The sequence below is a fragment of the Musca autumnalis genome, unplaced genomic scaffold (genome assembly GCF_047663935.1).
Source record: "Musca autumnalis isolate F117 unplaced genomic scaffold, ASM4766393v1 scaffold_5, whole genome shotgun sequence".
In the NCBI taxonomy this organism is placed as follows: Eukaryota; Metazoa; Arthropoda; class Insecta; order Diptera; family Muscidae; genus Musca; species Musca autumnalis.
The window spans coordinates 172606663-172633644 of record NW_027412088.1 but is presented as its reverse complement, the minus strand read 5'-3'; the positions used below and the strand labels follow the sequence as shown (position 1 = coordinate 172633644).

The 26982-nt window shown below is 33.7% G+C and overlaps 1 protein-coding gene across 1 annotated transcript; it reads left to right on the top strand.

Moving 5' to 3' along the window:
- Nucleotides 1-13554: 13554 nt before the first annotated feature.
- Nucleotides 13555-19447, top strand: LOC141405853 (SET domain-containing protein SmydA-8-like). Its single transcript, XM_073990638.1, has 4 exons — nt 13555-14208; nt 14293-14421; nt 14491-15049; nt 18673-19447. Exons 1-4 carry the CDS (start codon nt 14153-14155, stop codon nt 19420-19422), a joined length of 1494 nt encoding a protein of 497 aa, XP_073846739.1. The 5' UTR covers nt 13555-14152; the 3' UTR covers nt 19423-19447.
- The last annotated feature ends 7535 nt before the right edge of the window (nt 19448-26982 follow it).

Sequence of the window (26982 nt, the reverse complement as noted above, 5' to 3'; positions counted from 1 at the left end):
TGGGTAATAGATGCCGACTACTGGTACGAACTAATTTATTTAAACAATATGTTTAAATTTCCTTATTTGTTGAAGTAAAATCAATAGAAACGTATGTAATAAACTAGAAATGTATAAATAACTAATGCTTAAGCTATAGTTCTTTCAAATATTTAAGAAAAAATGTAAAGTATGCATTTTTTTCTTTATTTAAATATAACATGCCGACTACTGGATCATATTATGCCGACTATTGGGGAATGGTGCCGACTACTGGTGAAAAAGCAGTATTTCACTAAAATTGTATTTTTTGCATGTTGAACAGAAATAATCAAAAAAATTGTTTATGTAATCTAAAACTACACAAAATAACGAATCATAACAACTTAAATTTAATTTGATTGGATATTTAGACTCGGAATGACATACGGCTGAAGATACGAGAATCCTTAAAGTGCCGACTACTGGTGCACTTACCCTATCGAAATGCCGGTCTATGAATAACCAGCCATCCCTTTGTTTATAATAATGATTTATTATTATAAACCTATTCAACAGGTTACAAATAAAATTCTCATAATTCAAAAAAATTCTAGCGTATTGTATTAGACGCATTAATGCATCATGAAAGTTGGCGCACAAAAGCTGGCTGGCTGGCAGTCAAACACTTGCAACTGCTTAAACATCGTCCGCCATTTGACACATGCAACGTTTTGTAAATTAAAATTACAACAAATTGCAAAGACACAACAGATGTCTTATTAACAATGCGTGTAATACAACAATTTTAATTGTGCGGTAATTATTTTAAAAGTGAAATTACAAAAAAAAATGATATGCAATTTTCTTTAAATGTAATGAAAGTCGTATTAACATCGAAGCCAGGGGTATTCGGTTGTGGAAATTTAATTCTGCATCTTGAATCCTAAATTGAAACCTAATTTATACTGGCATCTAAAACAAGTGTTTTGGGTAGATATGTCAGTTATTTGATTGAATTGACAACAATTATGAATCTTGAACAGTTAAATTTTACAGTTTATATTTACGAAATCAAGTATAGCTTCGTTCCCTTACTTTTTAATAGTAAAACTCGTAAAAGAGAGAACTGTAAAAAAAATGTTCTCACACAAAAGTTTTTTGAAATAGTTCGGGAACGAAAAAAGGGAAAATACGTAAAAAAAGTCTGGAACAAATGTCAAAGTCGGCGTACCAACCAATCAGATCAAATTTGTCGAGTTAAAAGTTTTTAAAGAGAGCGTAATTCCGCGCCAATTTTGTTTTTGCTAAAGAGAAGTGAACATTTTACAATAAAATGTGTAAAAGTCGTAAAAATTTTAAAAACTTTTTAGTTCTGGAACAAAGCTTATAATTCAATTGTCAGTTCCATTGCATATACATACATCTAATAAATATGCATCATAAATAAAATGGGGTTTATTTGACGTGTAGACTGGAATTCGTAAATGTGAACGTACTATTACCTTTCATGCCGAATTTATAGTATGGTTATATTAGAGTTTTTTTGCACGTCATGAGGATTTATTTGACGTTTGCGCTATGGAATTAACATTTGAAACCCAAACCCACTGGGTTAATCCAGTTAAGTGTAACCGTGGCATCGCATAATAGGTCATTTAGATATGGCCTCATTAGCCGGATTTAGCGCATTATCAAGATTTATTTGCTAAATCAGGCCAACATCTACCAGATTTCCCATAAACAAATAAATCCTCATTTTGAGTGGATTTGTTTTAAATCCAGCATAAATCCTCGTATACAACTCTGTTTATACCCTCAGCCTTTAGGCTAAAGAGGGTATTTACACTTTGATACGACCAAAAATGTGCCTCATCGAAATAATGGTTTTAGACCCCAAGTATGTTGGTACGATATCCGTTTCAGACAATTTTGAGTAGATCTAGCAATGTCCGTCTGTCTGGCAGGCTGGTGCGCACGATAACTCTCGAACGGATCAATCGATTCGGTTCAAATTTTGGGTATCGAAATATTTTGTCCAGATTCGATTTAAGTTCGAAGATGTGCCATATAGGTCCACTCCTTCAGGTACCTCCCCCACAAATGTTCAAAAATTGTCGCAAAACTTGTGCGCACGATAACTCTTGTAGGGAATAACCGATTTGGTCCATACTTTGCACATCGTGTAGCTTCTACCAAACTTAGATGAGGTTCCATATGGACTCAATCGGTCCACTCCTTCGGGTACCTCCCACACATAATTTCGGAAAAGTTCAGTTTAGGAACTGGTCTCGAATCGCTTTGATTTTTGTTTACGCAAGTTGTATTCGCTGTCCTCTATACGACGCTGTAAGTTTCATTAGGGGCAAGTCCATACTTCCTGAGACAATAGCCTGAAAGTTACAAAAAACCCTATCACACCGTGTGTAGTGGTTGGAGCGCAAGATAACTCTCGAACGGATCTGCCGATTCGGTCCAAAATTTGGCTTTCGTAATATTTTGTCCAAACTTAGTTCAAGTTCAAAGATGGATTATATCGGTCCACTCCTTTCGGTACCTCCCCCACAAAAGTTCGGAAATGTTCGGAACAATTGTGCGCACGGTAACTCTTAATAGGAGTGACCGATTTGGTCCATACTTTACACATTCTCATAATATCTACCAGATATAGATCAGGTTCGAATATGGAATATATTTGTACACTCCATCCCGTACCTCCCACACAAAATTTTGGATAAGTTCACTATAAGACCTTCTATTGAATCACTTTGATTTTTGTTGAAGCAACTTACATTCGCTGCCTCAATTATGATGGTAAAATTTGTTTCAGGGGCAAGTCCATACTTCTTGAGAAAACAGCCCGAAGGGAGTAAAACCCCCTTATGGCACTCCCATGGTCTATGTCGGTCCATTCCTTTAAGGAACTTTTCCGCAAAATGTTTGAACTTTAATCCTAATCAACATTTTTGTCGGTTCATACGACCAAAATTTTGAAACCCCCTAAATACATAAGTTTTTTTTTTTGTGAAAAAAAGTGTTTCAATTTGCACAGGCTGAGGGTACAAATACATAAATACAACAAGATAAGACATTTTTTTTGCAATCATTCTTCAGTGAATGGCTTTTGAATTTAACATAATGTTATATCACGATATGGTGATATAACATTTTTTTCTTTTATGCATTTTTACGTATTTAACCGAATTTACCGATCCAATTGACATAGAATTATTCTTGAATAGATCCTTGAATTCATAAATTTCGTTTCTGATACCATTACATGAAATGTTCCTCCTTGGTTGCGATTTTGAATTAACTGCAACATGTTAAGGGTAATGTTTCTATACAAAGTTTCGTAATGTTTCTATACAAAGTTTCGTAAACATTTGTTTGTTGCATGCATTTTGTCTAGTCTTAGTTGTATTTATGTCTTTGGAGGGTATATCTCTGTCGGCAAAGCCTACTGATACTTCTTTACTTGTTTTTCCAACATGTTGCTAGAAAATACAAAAAGTTGCAAGCTGGCACAAGTAACAAGGTAGATACATCGGTGAATTGCTACAACAAAAATAATTTAAAATGTCAACATTTGTAAACAAGGCGAAAACATTTAATTGGATTGATAAAGTTTATTTTCATCAACCAAGACTAATACCATGTTTACATTTACGAAATCTACTCGATTCCATCTGTCAATTCCTTTGTGCATATGTCAAATAAAAACTCATCTAAAATCGATTGGATTTCATTTGACGTTTCAGCAATGGAATTGACAGTTGAAATCGAGTGGATTTCGTAAATGTAAACATAGTATAATATTCACGATGTCTAAATGATAAAATAATTCATTAATTGTTCATTAGTTAGCATTATTAGCATAATGTGTTAACATTTTCAATATTAAAGAATAAATTTGTACTTTGCCGTATGTTTTTTGAGAATTTCAATTTACAACAACTTCTTTTGACGTTTCAAATTCGATCAGATGGGCTGATGCATCTACCTTTGTAATTGTGCTATGAACACAAATCAGCTGACTGTCATTTAATACCCCGGTTACACTATTGAAGGTTAACCCACTGGGTTTAATAGATCCAGTGGGTTAATCTTTGCTGGTAACACTTAGCTTTTCGAGGATATAAACTGACAGCTGATGTTTGTTTACGTATACAAACAAAATAACTAATAAAGTCGTGTTTTACACTTTTACAATTTCTCGTATGAGATATCATCCCCTCTTTGCTCATATTGGTTTATTTTACACACAGGGATACATTTTTGTATCATGGTATCAAGCGTACTTTTTATTAAAAAAGTGTCTTATGTCAAAAAAAAAAAATAATTTGATGATTTTCAATTAACTTTAGATTTATTAACTCCATAAAATCTCATGCGACCAATCGTAAACGTGTAAAACACGACAAACCCTGTTGCAAAAACAGTTGCAACTTTTGGTACTTTTTGCGTAGAGTTGGATTTTTTGCACAAATACCGAATACAACACTATATTTTTGGTGGATTTGTGCCGGATTTAAAATAAACCCAGTCGTGAGAGGATTTAATTTTTGTATGGCAAATCTGGTCAGATTTGACCAGATTAAGCAATAAATCCTCTTGAAGTGGGTTAACCCGACAAAAAACTGTAGTGTAACCGTGCTATAAGTCGTCCATGGTATAATAATACAGGTAGCATTATCATGCCAGCTGATGGTAACATAATGTGTCAATTGCATTGAATTGATGTCAAATTTTGACATCTTATATTGCCAACAATTGCCGATGCGGCTACCTGTGTATTTGTACCATGAAGTCCTCCAAATGTATATCTAAATCATGGCACAATAATAAAGGTACAACGCCAAAAACAGCTGATCATCATATTAGTTGTCAAAATGCTTTATTGTGAATAAAATCACATACAAAATGTAAACAAATTTCACGTTTAGTATGATGTCATGTAACACCTTCTTATTCCACCATGATCTAAATGCAATGAGATTTGTACTGGATTTATTAAATCCAGTTAAGGATTTATGGCTAGTCTAAATGAGCTATAAGTTGTTAATTCAATTGAATATCTGTCAAACGTATTTTTACCTCTGAAAGTCTTGTGTGAAACTATCAAATAGGTTATCAATTCAGAAGAATATCTGTCAAATATATTGTTACGGAATTAGATTTAACTAATCTACGTGTAGACTTTGTTTTAAACACAGAGCTTTCCTGTATTTCTTCTTTAACCGTTCTTCGTTGCTGAATCCACCTGTATTTATCCCAATCCCTCCTTGTTCCGGAATTCTCCAGAAAACACATCTGCAACACCCAGAATCTGTGCATACTCACATACATGGGCGTAATTACAAAACAAACATAAAGAAAGCACAACAAATGGAAACAAATACAAAATATAGCAATCATTGCATGATTATGGCAAAACAAATGAAAACAAAAGCACACCAATAAAATGTATAGCAAGAACTGGAATGATTAAAAAATTCTACATGGTAGTTGTTGCTTAAATAAAGTACATAGTTGCGTAATAAAACTTTACGTTGCAATTCAAATTAACGGAAATTCAAATTCAATTATTACAAATGTTTCAAATTTTGACAGTTGTATAAAGGAAAAGTTGCTGAAAAATTTGTTTCAGCAACATTTAGTAAGTAAAACGACACACCAAATAATTACTAATGTTGAAGATTTTGTTGTTGCAGGAAAAGTTGCTGAAAAAATGTTTCAGCAACATTTAGTAAGTAAAAAGACACTCCTATTATACATTTTGAAATAATTGCATATCATGTTTTAATAACTGTTATGTTACACGCTAAAACTTTCCCATTATTTTGGCGTTCTTAGGTCGAGTTCCCTATTACAGTAATTTCATAAAATTACTTTTGTATGGAACTCGATCTATGAACGCCAAAATAATGGGAAAGTTTCGTATGAAAGTTTTAGCGTGTAACATAAGAGTAAGAAAGGTCAGCTAAAGCTTTCTGTCAATTTAAATTTTTTCTTTCGACTGTTCCTGAAACGTCAAAACAATATACACAATAGCTGTGTCTTTTTACGTGATAATTTGTAATAATTATTACTAATGTTGCAGATTTTGACAGTTGTATAAAGGAAAAGTTGCTGAAAAAAATGTTGCAGCAACATTTAGTAAGTAAAAAGACACACCAAATAGGTTTGTCCTTTTACGTACTGAACTTTACTGAACATTGTTTCTTCAGTAATGTTTAGCAACATTTCAATTATACAATTGTCAAAACTTTACTGAAGAAAAAATGTTCAGTAAAGTTCAGTACGTAAAAAGACACACCAAATATGTGTATGTGTGTGTGCTGTTTGAATAATATGCCAAACAATTTTAAAAACAATCGAATTCAATGATTTTTAAAATTGATTTTAGAACATTTGTATGGAAGAAATTCGTCAGCTTCGCATTGAAACAAACATTTTATCATATCCACAACTCGATTATATTGAACAACTTTGACACTTCATTCATTTTACGCGTTTTTTATAAAATGCTCAAAAATGGTATTGTAAACAAACCCACTTGTTGCTTTTGTGTTTACTAATTTTGACGTTTTAGGAATTCAGGAAAAACAAGGGTTCTATAGATTGTTTTCTCTTCTCTTTACTTATACCATGTTGCATATAATATCCCAATTTCTAAAACCACCCTCGTTTGCACACATTTTCTTCAAAGTCTCTAAAATCTTTCACTGTCACACAGTAAATTAAGTTTCAATTACATTTCCAAACAATTGAGAATCCATCCACCCACCGATCATCTTCCGAAATATCCATCAAAATAAAACAAATTATACCAACGCATATATATTGTGTAAACACACAGAATGTTCTTTAGACAGAATATTCAAGAGAAAAATACTGAAATAAGAGATGGCCAAAATCGCAAACAGACAAAAAACAACTGATTAACCATCAACGCTACCAGTTGTTGATTGCAAATTGTCTGTACAAAACAATTCCAACAAATTCATTCACAACTGCAATGTTCTTGTTGTTGCTACTGCTGGTGGGCTGTCAGTCTCTATGAGACGTGTGAGGAAGACAATAATAGCTGTGTCTTTTTACGTGATAATTAGTAATAATTATTACTAATGTTGCAGATTTTGACAGTTGTATAAAGGAAAAGTTGCTGAAAAAAATGTTTCAGCAACATTTAGTAAGTAAAAAGACACCCCTATTCTCTGCAGAAAATTCTACAAAACAAATCTATGTGAAACCTAGTAGTCAAATTAATTAGACAGGAAAGCATGTCTAGAAACTGCAGAAGAAGTGATGAATAACAAGAGAGACAATCGATGTGGTATTAAAATGGATTATCTCCAAATAAAGAAAAATAAGTTGAAAAATTCTTGTCAACAGAAGAGGATGTGATAAGCTGATAGAATAACACTATGCAACACTGAAAATGCAAACAACTTCTAGTATGCATTTTTTGAAAGTACATATTTAGACTACAAAAACCCTAGTAGGGTTTTGTCCTGTCAGATCCAGTTCGGATTTTATGGCCTCATCTAAACCGGGCTAAATCTACACTTTTTGGCGTTTATCAGGCCTTTATCTCAGGAACGAAAAGGAATTTGGCCTTGCTGTATTTAGCAATATTGTAGCCCTAAACTAGTAGAACTTATCTTTTGAAAAAACCACATAAGAAAAACTCCATTTAGGGTATCAAAATCTGTAAAATATGGAAAATTTTATATGTGGCCCGTTCCCGTACTTTATAAAGTGGTAAAAGTCGTAAAAGTCGTAAACGATTTTCATATAAATTTTGTGTACGGGAACGCAAAATGTGTAAAAGTGGTAACAATTGTAAAAACTTTTTAGTTCTGGAACAGAGCTATAATTTCTGAAATTCTGGTCAGTATCGGCTAAACTATTGGGAGTTGAACCAAGTAACCTTCTGCAAAAACCTTCCAAATAAATTCTCAACAATTCTTTAGAACATTCTGAAACTCTAAAATGCTTACTTCATTTTGTTTCAGCGGTATTTTGCATCATATCTTTTAAAACACGTATTTCAAACACAGTTCACACCAAGAGTTTGTTCTCGCATTTCGAATTTCACTACATTATTGACATTTTTATTAAATCGTCGTTGAAAAATGTACTGAAAACAACGGCATAGATGCATTGTACAACAACGACATGTTCTGAAGAGTTGTGTATTACATCCAGGGAATATTTTTCCAAAAATATTCAGAAAAAATTAACGGTTTTGGAGGTACGGTGCGAAAAGTATAAAAATTGTGGAATTTTTTGCATATATTTTGAAATTTGAGGCAATAAATTTAATTTTTCGAGTTCATTATTTTTCCAAATATTTTATTCTTGTCCTTATCTACAAATTTGCTTCTGAGGTCAGAAGAAGATTCGCATTGGTTTCAGAGATATAGCCCCGAATTTCCTTAAAAACTCAATATTTAAATATGTTTATATGGGGCCATAAAATCCGAGCTGGATCTGCATCCGCGGATGCAGTTAAATCACTAGAACAATTGCCGCTGGCGTACATCTTTTCCTATGAATTCATCTATGAATTTTATAAGAGAGCGCACAGCTAGGATGCACTCCATTATCGATCCAAATCACAGCCTTTTATGTAGTGCTTTGGATTGAATTTAAATGCAGTCTAAAGATGTTATAAAATGCAAGCCATTGCAAATATCCCAAATAAATAAAATACATTGCTTATTCGTGTAAAACAAGAATATTAACTTTATTACATTAAAACAAATTATAAGCTTCGTTCCCGTACTTTTTAATAGTAAAACTCGTAAAAGAGAGAACTGCAAACAATTTGTTGTCACACACAAGTTTTTTGAAATAGTTCGGGAACGGAAAAATGGAAAATACGTCAAAAAAACTGGAACAAATGTCAAAGTCGGCGTATCAGCCAATCAGACGCCGGCAACCATGTTACTATTTTTTTACTCGCCCAAATTTGTAGTGTAAAAAGTTTTTAAAGAGAGCGTCATTCAGCGCCATTTTTGTTTAAAGAGAAGTGAACATTTTACAACTTTTTTGTGTACGGGAACGGTTTTTGGAGTAAAATGTGTAAAAGTCGTATAAATTGTAAAAACTTTTTAGTTCTGGAACACAGCTATAAAAACTCTCCATTAAATTTGATCGTAACTAGGTTTACTTCCTCGAGTCTGCTTTTTATGACATCGAAATTGATATTGCGTCATCATCCAATGGTTTTTCATTTTTCCTCCTACTTCAGTTCAGATTTCCAAAAAACTCGAACTCCACTTCAAAAATAATTTGCGTCTCGTGAATTACAGCAATGTTCAAAACTTTAGTTTGTATTTCTTTATTTTTTATAAAAAAAATTCTTAGAATTTTAACACTCTTTCTTGTGTTCAGAAAAAGAAGACTGCGACTGTAGGGATCAAAAAATTGGCTTGCATGGCTAGGGATCTTTAAGCGAGTGATTCCAAAATGTATCAAGCGCAGTGCATTTTCATAACTCCGTGTGGACTGCATCGAAAGATGTATTGAAATCATAACTCTGCATTGCACTACTTCCAAACTTTTTTGCTGGGATTGCTTAAACGTCAAATGAAATCGAATGGATTTCGGATGAGTTTTTATTTGACGTATACGCAAAGGAAGTGACAGTTGAAATCGAGTGGATTTCGTAAATGTAAACCAAGCATGGGGACATGTGTCGACTTGTCACCACTTTGTCTACTATTATGACGATAAAAGGTCTGTACGATAACCCAAAAGTTTGTACAAATTTGTACAAACTTTTACAAAATGCTGTTCGATAACAAACTTGTAAAGTAAAATAGCGCGAATTTGGAGACAATTGTGAGAGAATTTTGGAGAGTTTTGTTTACAAGTTTTTGCAAGGAAATTTTTTTGTAAGAATTTGCAAGTTTGATCAGCTGATTTTAATTCGAATGCTAGGTTATTAAAATAAATAGTAATAAAAAAGGGAAAAAATATTAAATAAATATGGAAAACTATAATATAAGTAAAATAACTTATTTTGTAGTTTGTGGTGACTATTCTTTTATTTTATTATTTATTTTATTTAATTTTTACCGCCAACTTCTTCTTCTTGTTTATCAAATCAGCTGACTTCCTGCCAGTGTTGGCAAATTGCTGTTCGATAACAATCTGAAAATTTTTAGCTTCGAGAGAATAAAATTAGTGGAGAGAGGTTACTGAGAACTTGCTGAGTACTTGCAAGTACTTTTCACTTGCTAAGTCAACACTTTGTCAACAGGTTGTTAGCAATTGATACTTTTACCTTAATAAGAAGAAGCATAGTTTATATTGAAAACTGATAACTCAACGAAGCATCTTCTTATTTTTTTCTTCATTTTCTTAATTGTTTGGCATAAAATAATAGCTCTGTTCCAGAACTAAAATGTTTTTACAATTTTTACCACTTTTACACATTTTGCGTTCCCGTACACAACATTTTTAAAAATGGTTTACGACTTTTACAACTTTTACCACTTTATAAAGTACTGGAACAGGCCAAATGTGTTTTTGTGAAAAATCAATAAAATATATGTATAATTTTAATAACAACAAGTATGAGCAAAGGAAATTAGGAAAGGTAAATAACAGACAAGTGAAAAAATAGACAATTCTATATCAAAATACAAGTTCTGAGGCGGCTGACAACATTTGTGGTGAAACTTCGACAATTAGATATTTTATGGAATCTTTAGAGAATATTGTGGAGCCTGACAAATATATTGTCCCGTCTCGCTTGAAATTATGAATGCAACTTACATCTGTTATTTGGACAACTGTAATAGTTAAGCAAATTTAAGGACATTTTGTTTATTTATGCATATTTATACATGTTTATTCTTTTCAGTTCCTAGATGTTATATCAATATTCAGCGAAACGCCTGTTAAAACGTTAAGTGCAACAGAAGAAGAAATATTAGCTCTGTTCCTTTACGCGCCTGAGGTTACCATTTCTTACCATTTTTTACCTGCAAAGTGTTCCTTTACTTTAAAAAGCATACAATTTATATGAGACCAGTTCACCACTTTTACCATTTTTTGCCACTGTTACCATTTTTAAAAGTAAAGGAACAGACCAATTTTAAGCAGATAAATCACACCAATTCATATTGTCAAGACAATAAAAACGCGATGATATTTCTGACAACGAAAACGATTTTTTATTATTGGTTAGCCAGCCTTGAAAAAATTGGCTTTATTTACTAATTTTGTGCTTATGTGGAATCTTGGGATTAGCCCTTTATAAAGATAAAAAACTGTAATACGGCGTTTATATTATAGTTTTTTGCAGGGTTAACCTTCTTTATGAGGATTTATTTGAAGTATACACAATGGAAATGACATTTGAAACCCAGACCCACTGGGTTAACCCGGTTATATGTAAACGGCCTTTAATACGCAATTTTTACTTTTTAGTATTTTCATAATTATATGTTTTTCTTTAATAAAATATACTACTTAAACAAAAGTATAAGTTCATCGTCTTATAAAACACACTATAAAAAGTATCAAGTAGGCTTAAAAACTGACTCACTACCTCCAATGTCAACACATGGTTCCTCAAAAACTACTGACTTACTACTGACGTACTAGTTCCAAGTTCAGTCCTGACTTTCGAATGACACGTTCATACAAAATGTCTATAGGAAATTACATTAGTTGTCTACAGTTTGTCAGTAGTACTGTTGACAGTGTCAGTATAGATTCACTATTGACATTTCCTACAGGGTAGGTTAAGTTAGATTGGTTTATGTAGTTCTTATGGAAAATATTTTTAAATAAAAACAGATTAGACCTATCGGCCTTCTATAAGAAGACTTACATGCCTTCTATAAGAAGACCTAACGGCCTTCTATCAGAAGACCTAACGACCTTCTATAAGAAGACTTACCAGCCTTCTATAAGAAGACTTACCGGCCTTCTATAAGAAGACCTACCGGCCTTCTATAAGAAGACCTACCAGCCTTCTATAAGAAGACCTACCGATAGAAAATCAATCTATCTTCCTACAGAAGACCGCGACGATCTGATGGTCTTCTATGGAACCCTAACGGTCTGGTATAAGAAGACTTCCTGCTCCTATGTAGTAAAATCTTTTGGTTTTATTTCAGAAGTCCTTCTATGCGAAGACCTTAAATCTCCCACAAGTAGGCCTACTAGTTCCAGAGATCTTGACTATAGCTTCCGACCAAGCTTTGTAGCCGAAGACTACTACCAGTTGGACCCGAAACAGTTCGGTACTCTTGAATCTTCAACAATCAATCAGCGTTTCCACGTGCAAAACTACTTAAATAACTGAGGATCTGTCCTAATGAATCCCACTCCGCCCCTCCATAAGATATATCCATATTTGTAATCATAGCAAGGACATTCCGTCAATTTATGCCTCTAGTCCTCAATTATCCCAAACCACGCAAAAATTCATTCAGAGAACCATGGCCAGTCAATAAGAATCTTATGCTAGGTTTACATTTACGAAATCCACTCGAGTTCAACTGTCAATACCATTGCTCAAACGTCAAATGAAATCTCATCTGAAATCCATTGGATTTCATTTGACGTTGAATCAATGGAATTTACAGTTGAAATCGAGTGGATTTCGTAAATGTAAGCCAAGCATTAGACTACTACTAAACCAGAAGTCGTGGTGGTGCTACATGAATCATATTACTGTTAATAAATCTTGTTGTAACTTTCTTCTTATGTATTTTTGTCTCAATGTGTTCATTAAATAAAAGGCGATTGGCTATTATGATGCAGACCTCTGGTCTTTCATAAGAAGATATTCTGGTCCTCTGTCCTTCTGATCTTCTGTAATAAGTCTTCCTGGTCCTATAGTGAGGTCTTCTGGTTTCCTATAAGAATTCTTGAGGGGTACACAAGATCAGTTTTGACTGTCGATTTTTCGGAAATATCGATAAATGCCCTATAGGAAGTGTGGGGTCATGTGTTGACATGTCGCCACTTTGTCTACTAATATTGGCTTAGCTATTTAAAAAGATAAAAATACTGTAATACGCAATTTGTACATTTTTAGCATTTTCAATATTATTTGTTTTATTCTTTAATGAAATATAGTATTTAAATAAATGTGTAGCGTCATCTTCTTATTAAACGTACTATATAGCAGAAAAGTTCCAAATAAGCTAAAAAATTTAGTATTGAAAATCTGGTACTATTGACTCACTACCTCCAATGTCTATACTGACTCACTACCTCCATTGTCTATACTGACTTACTACCTCCAATGTCTATACTGACTCACTACCTCCAATGTCAACACATGGTTCCTCAGGAACTACTGACTTACTATTGACATACTAGTTCCAATGTCACTACTGACTTTCGAATGACACGTTCATACAAAATGTCTATAGGAAATTACATGAGTTGTCTACAGTTTGTCAGTAGTACTGTTGACGATGTCAGTAGTAAGTCAGTATAAAATCACTATTGACATTTCCTACAGGGTGTCAAACTGTCCAGCAACCACAAAATATTTTGTGGTTGCCTGATGACCAACAAAAATGAACCGCCACACTGGCAAGCCACCGATTACTTGAGCAAAACTGACAGTCAAAACTGATCGTATATACCCCTCAAGAATTCTTATAGGAAACCAGAAGACCACACTTTAGAAGAATCACAAATAAAGTGTTGGCCTCCATAAAAAAACCTTTTCTATAAAATTTTGTGCCGATTTTTAAAGAACTTTTACAAGTTCGTTATCTTAACGAATATTATGCATTCTTTACTTATTTTGGAAAACAGTTCACACATCCATAATGGCACATTGCAAAATGCCCAAGATCCAGAAGACCATGAACTTGTACATCAAGGCTTTTCTTGAAGTTCATAAATGTAATCGTATAAAGTCCGCCAATAAAAATTACAATTCCGCAAATGGGGTTCATCAACATTTTGTTTGGCGTCTGTGATTTATAAATGTTCTTTGTCTTCAATATGTTTTTTTCTATTTTTTGGACATAGCTTATATGTTCTCGAATGCATTTAAGTGTATACAGCAGCCACCTGCTTTCAGATGAAATCAACGAGTGGTAAGTACGATAAAACAATTCATTGTGATCGGACAACGCGCTGAAGAAAACACGCAAAGCAGCAATCACAGATAATTCGCCAAAAAAAGCCACAGGTGAAGATGGCTGATCAATTTGTGGAAAACTGTACGGTGTGTAAAAATGCTACTCTAGGAAGGTAATAATGCGACAGAAGGATTTCATTAAAAACATGAGAACGAGTTCTGTGAAAATTGAAAGTGATTGAAGGATTTTGTTGCAGATATGTGAAGTCAGTTGAGGCCATAGAGGCTGGAGAAACCCTGTTATTGGAAAAACCTTTGCTTATACTCCCAGCCAGTGGAGATAAAAGATGCAGTAACTGTTTTCGTTATGCCCAGCAGTATTGTGGGTAGGTCAAGGATAAAGGGTGCTGGGAATTTAGAAGGAAGTTAATTAAATTGAGTTTGTTTTCTTCCAGTAAATGTCAAATATCTCCCTTGTGTTTGGAATGTGAACGCCACAATGATTTCGATTGCAATACCATAAGTGAGATAATCACCACCAAAAAGGAAGAAATAAAAGTGGAAACTTTAAAGAAATTTTATGGAACATATAACCTTTTAAAATGCCTGCTGCTCTATGAAAATCCTGAATCGAGAGAATATTTTGAGAAAATGTTACAAATGGAATCCCACATGGAAAAGCGTCGCAATTCGGACATTTGGAAGCAACACAGTAAGGCCATTATACAACCTTTAATGAAATCGAATATCGTGCCGGCATTACAAATTGCCGAACGTATCACAGAGGAATTTCTTCAACACATCTGTGGCATTTGGGATGTTAATTCGTATGAAATTAGAGCACCCGATTCTGATGCTATGCGTGCTTTATATTTAAATGCCTCAATGTTGGCACACAATTGCATCCCGAATGCAAATCAGGCAATCGATGAACAATACCGCATTAAAATCTATGCCAATCGTGATATTGACAAAGACGAAATGGTCACAATATCGTATACGAATGTATTGATGGTGAGTGACAAGATAAAACAAAAAAAAAAAATAAGTATTTTATTTGTGTTGTTGGTGTTTGTTGTTGCAAAAACTAAATTTAGGGGAATGAACTTTGTATGAGATCGAAAGTCATTTTTTTAATTTGAAAACACAAACAGCAACAATTGGTGGAAATAATTTCCCAAAGAGTTACTTAAAAAAATGGTCATAGTAGACCTCCCCAAGAGATGTAGACATTGCCTTTTTAAAAAATTCTAAGAATAGTCGTTTTATTGTTCCATGAATCTGATCACATGACTCCTAACACGCTGACCTAGTGGTAAGCATATTCGCCTTGCTCTTTAAAAAGACCTCTTGATCTTCTAGACACTAAGCAGAATATAGTGGAAGCCTAGCCTCTCATTTTATATGTATGTGAGTCCCTAAAGCTTTGCGAAGGAAACCTTGAACGCATTCTGACCTGCAGGCCTATACTGTAACTTTTATCGATTGAAAAGTTGTTAAAATTTCTTTTGTTTTTGAACAACCAAAACACAAAGAAGTGAAATTGTTCTAAAATAAACAATGAGTAAGGACCAAACCTATAGCTCTGCGTGTTGCGTGTGCGTTCAAAAATACGAAGACAAAATACACGTATTTCAATTTGAAATACATCATGGTTTAATAAGAAAGGTTAGCCAAAGCTTTATGTCAATTTAAATTTTTTCATTCGAGTATGCCTAAAACTTCAAAACAATATAAACAAACAGTGTATGTGTGTGTGGTGTTCGAATAATATGCCAAACAATTTTAAAAACAATCGAATTCAATGATTTTTAAAATTGTTTTTACACCATTTGTATGGAAGAAATTGATGAGATTTGCATTGAAACAATCAGTTGATCATATTCACAACTCGATTATGTGGAGAAAACTTAACTCTTCATTCATTTTTCGCGTTTTTAATAAAATGCTCAAAAAATGCATTGTAAACAAACCCACTTGTTGCTTTTATTTTGAAGTTTTAGGAATTCAAGAAAAACAAGGGTTCTATAGATTTTTTTCATTTAAATCTACCTCTTTACTTATACCATGAAATACATGTATTTTGTTTTTTTGTCTTTTTGAACGCACACGCAACACGCAGTGCTATAGGTTTGGCACTAAAGGCCTGCGTACATATGCTGCCTTGCCTGATTTCCTTGCTTTCCTGCTTCATTTCTGACATAATAAAAATAAAAGAATAAAGAAGGCCGAGCAAATTTCGAACTGGGTTGCCCTTTTCTTTTTTATTCTTTTATCAGAAGCAAGCAAGGTAAGCAGGCGAGGCAGCTTATATACCTATGCCTTTAAGGCCTTCTTTACTCTTTTATTTTTATTGTGTCAGAAATGAAGCAGGCAAGGCAGCTTATGTACCCAGGCCGTTAAGGCCAGAACAGAATCAATCGTCGCTTGCTTCCCCAAATGTCAAATTATAAAGGAATGCCAGAGCGTCTTTGCAAATCCGTCTGCGTTCTCCTATGGGAGGCTCTGGCATTCCTGTATAATTTGACATTTTTGGAAGCAAGCAAAGCAAGCGACGATTGATTCTGTTCTGGCCTTTAAGGCCTCATCTCCCTGATTTCTGACATACTAAAAATACAAGTATAAGGAAGAAAAGGACAAGCTAGTTCGAAATGGGCTTGTCTTTCTTTATTCTTTTATTTTTATTATGTCAGAAATGATGCAAAGGAAGAAAGCCCGCGAGGCTTCTTATGTACCGAGGCCTTTATTGCTGCCCCATTTGCATTGTCGGGTCAATGTCGCTAGCAACAGAAGGACTATCAAAGGTATACATATCCGAAGTTTCAATCAAAACCTCCAAACCACTCGCTTAGCAACTGTGCGGTTCCTATGGTCAGGTGTGTGGCTGGTCATCTTGGGCAACCACAAAGAAGAGATTGCATTTGCATCTAAACCTAAAATAAGCGGATAACTACACGCAAAGGGTAGTACCGCATCCATATAACCAACATAAAGGCCTGGATACATAAGCTGCGTCGCCTGGTTGCCTTGCTTTCCTGCTTTATTTCTGACATAACATAAAATAAAAGAGTAAAGAAGGCCAAGCCAATTTCGAACTAGGTTGCCCTTTTCTTCTTTATTCTTTTATTTCTGTTATGTCAGAAATGAAGCAGGAAAGAAAGGTAACCAGGCGAGGCAGCTTATGTACCCAGGACTTAAGGTCTGCGTACATAAGCTGCCTTGCCTGCTTACCTTGCTTACTTCTGATAAAAGAATAAAAAAGAAAAGGGCAACCCAGTTCGAAATTTCCTCGGCGTTCTTTATTCTTTTATTTTTATTATGTCAAAAATGAAGCAGGAAAGCAAGGCAATCAGGCAGAGCAGCTTATGTACGCAGGCCTTTAAGGCTTCAACTGTAAGCCAAATCTACAATAGATGCTAGCCAATAACACCTTTTCCTCCGTCCCTTTTAACGGACAGACGACAACTCATTGTCTACTTAAAATAAAATTACAGTCAATGTTACTATGCATACCAACTATTGCAGAGTCACATCCCTCGTCAGTAAAGGCTTCACACATCCTTCTTTTCATTCACGCTTCTAGTCCCATTTCAGCCAACGTCTCATTGGCAGCAATTTTCACACTTTCGGCGAAAATTGCTTGCGTATGACGGCACAACTATCCTTGATGGGCTTAATATCATGCGCTCTTATCTTCAATGCCGAGCTAACCTCTTTCATGACTTTCTTCAGAACATCCTTCCCAGAGGGTCCCTTCTGCCTTGGTTTAACACAACCGACCAAGTTCGCACTGGTTTGGAAACAGGCGCAGTCACATTCTTCCTTAGCGCCATGTTTATATTATACCTTTTTATCGGGTTAACCTCTTCCGCTGGATTAACTCCAGTTATATGAAAACGTAGTGAAAGTTATTTCTGGTTAAACAGTAAAAGGAAACACCCAACCTAGTTCGAATTCGGCTCTGCCATTCTTTATTCTTCTATTAGAAATTACTTAAGGAAGATTGCTATGCTGCCTCGTTTTCATTGGACTATATCTAGGGCGTAATGTCGGGCGCCACGATGGTAAGTACGTCCGCCTTGCACTCAGAAGATCTGCGGTTCAATACCTTAACAGCGGTTCCATACCTTAACAGCCATGAAAAACTTCTCTACAGCCAACTTCTCTATGGCCGTTCGAACTCGGCCCTAAAAAGTATGTCCGATATAATTAAGTCAATATGGACATATGTATGCATGTAATGCCGGATCCTTTTCATGAACCCGGAAAATAGCCCAAGTTTATTCAGTGGTTGAAGATAATCGCAATGTGTTTCCAATCTGCACCATCATTCTTCAACACAATAACAGGGATTCCTGTAGTCCATGAGGGATTTCTTCTCTTCAAACCTGCCCCAATATAAAAAAGTATTTTTTTTTTGAATTTTATTATTTTTGGTATTCACATTATGTGACCAATATGGACCTACCATTAGCTTTCTATAGAGTAAATGGAATACTTTTTATATGCCAATGTGGGGTAAATGAGAATTACATCTCTATATGTGAAAATATGATAGACAAAAGAAGACATTGAAGCTAAAAAATTTCTTTATGATGAACAAACTTTAAACCAGTTTTCCTTTTCCTTCCTTACAGGGCACCGATGATCGCCGGAATTTCCTTCAAGAGGGCAAATATTTCCACTGTGTTTGTGCCCGCTGCGAAGATCCCACCGAACTGGAATCCCATATGAGCACTTTGATTTGTAATAAGTGTGCCACGAACAAGGAGGAAGGCTTCATTCTACGAATCGATTCAAAAACATGGAAATGTACGAATTGTCATCATTGTCTAAAGCACGAACAGGTTGAAACCATCTTGGAAAAAGTTAAAGAGGAAGTTTTTCACGCTCAAGAAGACATAAGACATTTGGAATATTTGCTCACAAAATTAACTACCCTGCTGCATAAGAATCATTACATCATTGTCGATGTTAAGCAAAGTGTTGCAAATATCTTACGTACCATTATACGCAATAGTTTGCAGAGGCCAGGACGACAACTGTATGAAAGAAAAATACGTTTGTGTCAAGAATTAGTTGTACTACTGCATATTATACAACCGGGTATATCGCGATTGAAAGCAGTTGCTCTATATGAAATGGCCATAGCATCGGCAGAGTTGTATCGCCTGAGATTTGGTGAAGATGAAATTACAGCGGAAGAGTTGCAAGAATATTTGCGGAAATGTGAAGCCATGTATAAGGAATCAATGCGTTTGCTGCTTTATGAACCACCAGAAACTCCCGAGGGTCAATTGGTTAAGAGTATAATTAATGAGCTGAGAGATTTACGTAGTGATATCCAGATGCTGGATAATCCACCGCCTGAGCAAGAGGATGAATAAAATTAAGAAAAGTTTTTACAAAAAATTGGATGTTGTTATTTTAACAAAAACGAGTTTTAAAAACAGATTTTGTATCGTTATGACAACTTTACGACAAAAGGATTTAGTAAAGTTTGGGATTTAAATTGTTATGGACTCTTAAACGGCGTTTGCACTAGAGCTTTTTACCGGGTTAAACTTCTTTATGAGGATTTAGCTGACGTTTGACGTAGGTTTATTAAATTCGGTTAAATGCAAACAGTGTATTAATGCTATAGCTTTTTGTCGGTTGAAACTACATAATGGAATTGGCATTTAAAACCCAGTGGCTTTATTAATTCCTGTTATATAGCCCATTTAGATATGAGTTCATTAGCCGGATTTAGCGCCTTATCAGCATTTATTTGCTAAATCCGGCCATAATCTAAAAATCAATCCTCGTATTGAGTGGATTTGATTTTAATCCGCTTTAAATCCCCGTATACCACACTTTTGCAACAGATTGCTAGGAAAATACCAAATGTTGCAAGTATTCTTATGTGCTTTTTGTTTCCATTTTGCGAAATGTCAAACTAAGAAATACCCCTCAGTAATGTTGGCGACATTTCCTGAGTATTTCAGCCTTGAAAAACTTCTCCACAAGTGGTGTCTTAAGACACGCCGTTCGGACTCGGCAATAAACAGTAGGTCCCCTATCATTGAGCTTGAATATGAATCGGAGTGCACTCATTGATATGAGAGAAGTCTCCATTGTCCCGTATGGGATGTTGTGGAACAATGTTTTTTTGTTTGTGTTCAAACTAAGAAAATCGAAAATAATTGAATAGAAAGTTCTTTAACATTTGTTTTAATTTGTTCTATTTATTCCGCAAACGTTTACAGTGGCGATGGAAAATAATGCATGCACTTTTTTGTGTGCTGTTGTGTATGTATACATAAACCAGCTGATTGTCATTTAAATCCTCCAAAGGTAATAACTCATTTAGACTAGCCATAAATCCAGTACAAATATCATTGCATTTAGATATACATTTTGAAGGATTTAAATGGCAGTCAGCTGATTTTTGTTCATAGCACAATTACGAAGGTAGATGCATCACCCCATCTGATCGAATTTGAAACATCAAAAGAATTTTTTGTAAATTGAATTCGACTCAAAAAACATACGTCAAATTAAACATTTATTGTTTAATACTGAAAACGTTAGCACATTATGCTACTAGTGCTAACTAAAGAGCAAATAAAAAATTATTTTATCGCAGTTTGCCCATCTAAAATAAATAAACGAATTATTTTATCGTTAAGACATCATAAATATTAGTCTTGGTTGATTAAAATAAACTTTGTACATCAAAACAAATTTAATTTTTCCGCCTTGTTTACAAATTTTTACATTTTAAATTATTTTTAGTGTAGCAATTCACCGATGCATCTACCTTGTTTCTTGTGCCAGCTTGCAACTTTTTGTATATTCTAACAACATGTTGCAAAAAACAGTGTTGTATACGAGGATTTATGCTAGATTTAAACAAATCCACTCAATACGAGGATTTATTTTTGTATGGGAAATTTGGTAGATTTTGGCTGGATTTAGCAAATAAAACCTGATAATGCGCTAAATCCGGCTAATGATGTCATATCTAAATGACCTATTAGACTAGCCATAAATCCTCGCCTGGATTTGATAAATCCAATACAATTCTCATTGCATTTAGATATACATTTTGGAGGATTTAAATGGCAATCAGCTGATTTTTGTTCATAGCACAATTGCCAAGGTAGATGCATCAGCCCATCTTATCGAATTTGAAACGTCAAAAGAATTTTTTGTAAATTGAATTCGTCTCAAAAAACATACGTCAAATTACAAATTTGTTGTTTAATATATATTGAAAATGTTACCACATTATAGCTTTGTCCCTTTACTTTTTTAATGGTAAGGGTGGTAAAAGAGAAAAGTGTCAAAATTGCTCTCTCATGAACATTTTTACCAGAAAAGTAAAGGAACGGAAAAATGGTAGATCTGGCAGCAATGTCAAAAAGAAACATAAAAAATCAATATTCGTCTTTTATGTCACAGTTTTTAATTTAGTTTTGTCAGCGATCGACTTTTTCTTCTGTTTTTCGTCCATTTTCTTTTTCATTGTGAAATAATCGTCAAACAAAAGTCGAAAAATCAGTTCTGCCATTTTTTACCTGCAGAAATTTTGCTGGTAGCCTGTGGTAGAAGAGAAAGCCATTTTCGTTCTCTCTCCACTCTCACTCTCTTAAAAATTGCTTCCAGCTTTGCCACTTTTCGGGGTTAAGGAGCGCTTTGCAGGTTAAAAATGGTAACCTCAGGTAACCTCAGGCTACTAATGCTAACTAAAGAGCAAATAAAGAATTATTTTATTGCAGTTTGCCCATCTAAAATAAATAAACGAATTATTTTATCGTTTAGACATCAGCTTTGTTCCTTTACTTTTTTAATGGTAAGAGTGGTAAAAGAGAAAAGTGTCAAAATTGTTCAAAATTGCTCTCTCATGAACATTTTTACCAGAAAAGTAAAGGAACGGAAAAATGTAGATCCGGCAGCAATTTCAGAAAGAAAAACATAAAAAAATAAATTTTCGTCTTTTATTTCACAGTTTTTAATTTAGTGTTGTCAGTGTTCGACTTATTCTTCGGTCAATCGTCAAACAAAAGTCGAAAAATCAGTTCTGCCATTTTCTACCTGCAGAAATTTTGCTGGTAGCCTGTGGTTGAAGAGAAAGCCATTTTCGCTCTCTCTACCCTCTCACTCTCTTAAAAATTCCTTCCAGTTTTGCCACTTTTCGGGGTTAAGGAACGCTTTGCAGGTTAAAAATGATAACAAATGGTTAAAATGGTAACCTCAGGTAAGTAAAGCAACACAGCTATCATAAATATTAGTCTTGGTTGATTAAAATCAACTTTGTACATCAAAATAAATTTAATTTGTCCGCCTTGTTTACAAAATTTTACATTTTAAATTATTTTTAGTGTAGCAATTCAATGATGCATCTACCTTGTTTCTTGTGCCAGCTTGCAACTTTTTGTATTTTCTACACGCAAAAAAACGGCCTCTCTAACATATGTCCCAAACATATTTTGCAGCAAACATATATATATGTTTGCAACAGTCCCAAACATAATATATGTTTGGGTCTGCAAACAAATATATGTTGGGGTGGAAACAAATATGTGTTTGGGTGCAAAGATATTTATGTTTGGGTGCAAAGATATATATGTTTGGGTGCAAACAGAGTTATGTTTGGGTGGAAACAATTTTATGTTTGGGTGCAAACATTTTATATGTTTGGGTGCAAAAAAATACAAACCCAAAAGGCACAAAAAAAAAAAAACAAACACATGCACACTTTAAAATGTGTGCTCACTTGCTCTCAGTAAGAACTCACTGGCTATATCTATAGTATACACACAAATGTTGTGGTTTTTTATTGAAAGGCAAAAGAACAACAAACACATAGGTACATACAAAATTCCAAAGAAATACATAACACACTTTAATAAAAGAAAAACTGATTGAAATAATTTGTCAAAGACATAAAGTAATAAAGACCTGACAAAATGCATGCAACAAAAAAATGTTTACGAAACTTTGTATAGAAACATTACCCTTAACAGGTTGCAGTTAATTCAAAATCGCAACCAAGGAGGCACATTTCATGTAATGGTATCAGAAACGAAATTTATGAATTCAAGGATCTATTCAAGAATAATTCCATGTCAATTGGATCGGTAAATTCGGTTAAATACGTAAAAATGTATAAAAGAAAAAAATGTTATATCACCATATCGTAACATAACATTATTGGTCTGTTCCTTTACTTTTGAAAGTGGTAAAACCGGCAAAAGTAGCAAAAGTTGAAAACTGCTCCCATATGAATTGTATGGTGTCTGAAGTAAAGGAACGCTTTTCGAGTAAAAAGTGGTAAAACTTGAAGATTCTTGCACGTAAAGGAACAAAGCTTATGTTAAATTCAAAAGCCATTCACTGAAGAATGATAGCAAAAGAAATGTCTTATCTTGTTGTATTTATGTCTTTGAATTTGTAAATAGTCACACTTTTAAAAAGGAAAAATATATAGAAACGTAGTTGAACGCTTCTCCTTAGTTGTGAAATAAAACAAATTGTCCTCATAGTTGAAATCATCAGCGGGGAATCGGCATCTAGAATCATATGATTATGTAATGTAATAAATAAATATGGATATGCCATATTTCAAATATACATAAGTATGTATGTAATTACCAATATAATATCATGTTTACATCTACGAAATCCACTCGATTTCAACTGTCAATTCCATTGCTAAAACGTCAAATGAAATCCAATCGATTTCAGATGAGTTTTCATTTGACGTATACACAAAGGAATTGACAGATGAAATCGAGTGGATTTCGTAAATGTAAACATAGTATTAAATGCGATTTCCTCCTTGTCCAATAAAATAATTCCATTCAACTTTCCCATTCAATTATAACAAAGACATAAATACAACAAGATAAGACATTTCTTTTGCTATCATTCTTCAGTGAATGGCTTTTGAATTTAACATAATGTTATGTTACGATATGGTGATATAACATTTTTTTCTTTTATACATTTTTACGTATTTAACCGAATTTACCGATCCAATTGACATGGAATTATTCTTGAATAGATCCTTGAATTCATAAATTTCGTTTCTGATACCATTACATGAAATGTGCCTCCTTGGTTGCGATTTTGAATTAACTGCAACCTGTTAAGGGTAATGTTTCTATACAAAGTTTCGTAAACATTTTTTTGTTGCATGCATTTTGTCAGGTCTTTATTACTTTATGTCTTTGATTATAAAATGTATTGGGAATTTGATTTACTAAAAAGCACAATTTCTTTAAGAAAACACAAAACACTGATTTATTCACTCACTTTACCGTCTTGACTCTACAAAGGCAACTAAAACACTAAAGAAAAAAATATAATTCATATCATTTCTTCTTTTCTTCTTCGCCAGTTAAGTTGGTTAACAACAACAAAACAAGAAACACACGAGTTTGACGCATACATGCCACCAAAGCCCCCTTCTTCGCTTCTTCTACAATACACACAACTCTTTATTATAAAACAGCATTCCACAACCGCGAGAGCACTCTTATTACTCTCGTTGACAAACATCCTCTCTCCACCCATAAAAAATGGTCTAACATAAAAAATATGTTTTACCCAAACATATCAAATTGAGATATGTTGCAAAATGTTGCAACCATATATTTGTTTGGACCCAAACATATTATGTTTAAATCCAAACATATATTTGTTTGCAACCGGTCCCAAACATATATTTGTTTGGATCCAAACATATTTCTAACATAAATTTTTCTGCGAGTAGCAACATGTTGCAAAAAACAGAGTTGTATACGAGGATTTATGCCAGATTTAAAACAAATCCACTCAATAGGAGGATTTATTTTTGTATGGGAAATCTGGTAGATTTTGGCTGGATTTAGCAAATAAAACCTGATATGTGCTAAATCCGGCTAATGAAGTCATATCTAAATGGGCTATAAGTATAACCGGAGTATACGGATTTGCTAAATCCACCATAGTTTAAACGTACTACAATAGTATTGTATTGAATTAAATCCAGTGGAGGATTTATGAATATGTAGTCTAAATCTGGCATACCTGTCAAAATGTGAATAAAAAGACAACATCCATTAACATTTAGTAAATATCGAGTACACGGGCATACTTAATACTTTTCCGTTTATTTTTTGGAAACAAATGGCTTATGTCCATTGTTAATCACCCACCTTTCACTTAACCCTTATTCCAATATTTTAAAATGTAGTGTTAAAATTTATTGATTTTATGTTCGATATGCTGTTTTGATAATAAACTATTTTCGCAAAAGCATGATTTATGTTTCATTGGGCCAGGCTATTGTTAGTGGCTCTGCAAGAAATCTTCTTCTAATTTAAAGATGATAAAATAATTAACATAATTATACACACATATGTACAAGAGACGATGAACTCTTCAAAAGAGTGTCTAGAAAGGCACAACAATACAATATAACCATGGTCATGGTTTTCCAGACCGTGGAGACGTAACCATATATGATGACGCTAGATGAAACATGCGAAAAGGCAAAATTAAAAAAAAAACATAACTCGTGGAGTAACTGACACAACAACAAGCATTAACAAAAGCCGATGAAAAAGAAACAAATAAATTTACATTAATTATCAAACAGATCAATGGTGATAACTCAGTTTTAAAGCCCCTCTTCCAAGTGGCTAATAGGTGCTTGGAAGACAGGGCAAAGGGTAAAATCTGTGTTTACATATGATTTAATAATGTTTCATTTTCAAAACATTTTTGTTTCATTCTCAATCCAAAGTAAAAAAGAAACATAATGATTTTGTATAAAAATCTCTATTTGTTAGTTTAACAAATTTCAGTCGTTTGTAAGCTTTTTTATCGTTCGGTTTGTGTGAAGTTCGAAGCGCTCTACTCAAAGTTTTAAAACTTTTGAGGTTATTAGTGTCAAACGGATATTGCAAATTTTTTATTGCTAACGCGAAGTTCAATTTTTTAAAAAGGTGTGTGTTGTGAAAGATTATCATAAAAAAACAAACAAAACTAAAAACGCAACATAAATCCATTCATTAAGAAAATGATGCCACTGAATAACAAATAATTGACCACAATGTCAATAAACCATAATTTATCAATTAAAAGCAAATATAATGGCTTAAATATGTGTGTGTGTGAAACAAATTATTTAATGAAATGCAAATTTTATATAAAAAAGCGTATTTACTCTGCCACATTGAAACGCGAGTTTTATTAAAAAAAATATTTAAAATTTAAAATCCTTTTGATGTAAATGTGTTACAAATACCATAACAATAGGTGTATTCGTTTACTCAATAATTTGCACAAATTTGTACAAATCCAATAACTTCTTGTAAGCGGCCAAGGTCTCTTACATTGTACTGCGGAGTAAACGAATAACATCCAGTAACAATTAGTACAAATTTTGAGTAAACGAACACACATAATATAAAACATGTGCAAATGCTTTAAACCTAATTTACACTTGAATCTAAAACGAGTATATGGGACAGATACTTCATTTATTTGACAGATATTCAATGGAATTGACATCTTAAACCCACTGGGTTTCAAATGTCAATTCCATAGCGGAAAAGTTAAATAAATCCTCATAAAGGCAAAAGCTCTAATGCAAAAACGGTTTTCGTACTCATTTACATTATACACCGTTTAGATTATGCTTGGTTTAGCAAATCAAGTGGATTTAATTTGTCATTTTCACACAATGTATTTTAACAAAATCGAGATAATACACTCAATCATCGTATAAGTGTATAGTCTAACCCAAGTTTAAAAAAAAATCCATCCAACAATTTGTAGGAGATAGATGAGATACATGGGAACTCTTTATCCCCCAACAGCCTCTCTCACCGACAAACAGATAATTGTCTTACGGAAAATTGCATGATGTAAATATGTACTTTGAACTGAACTGGAATAAAACTTAATTTACA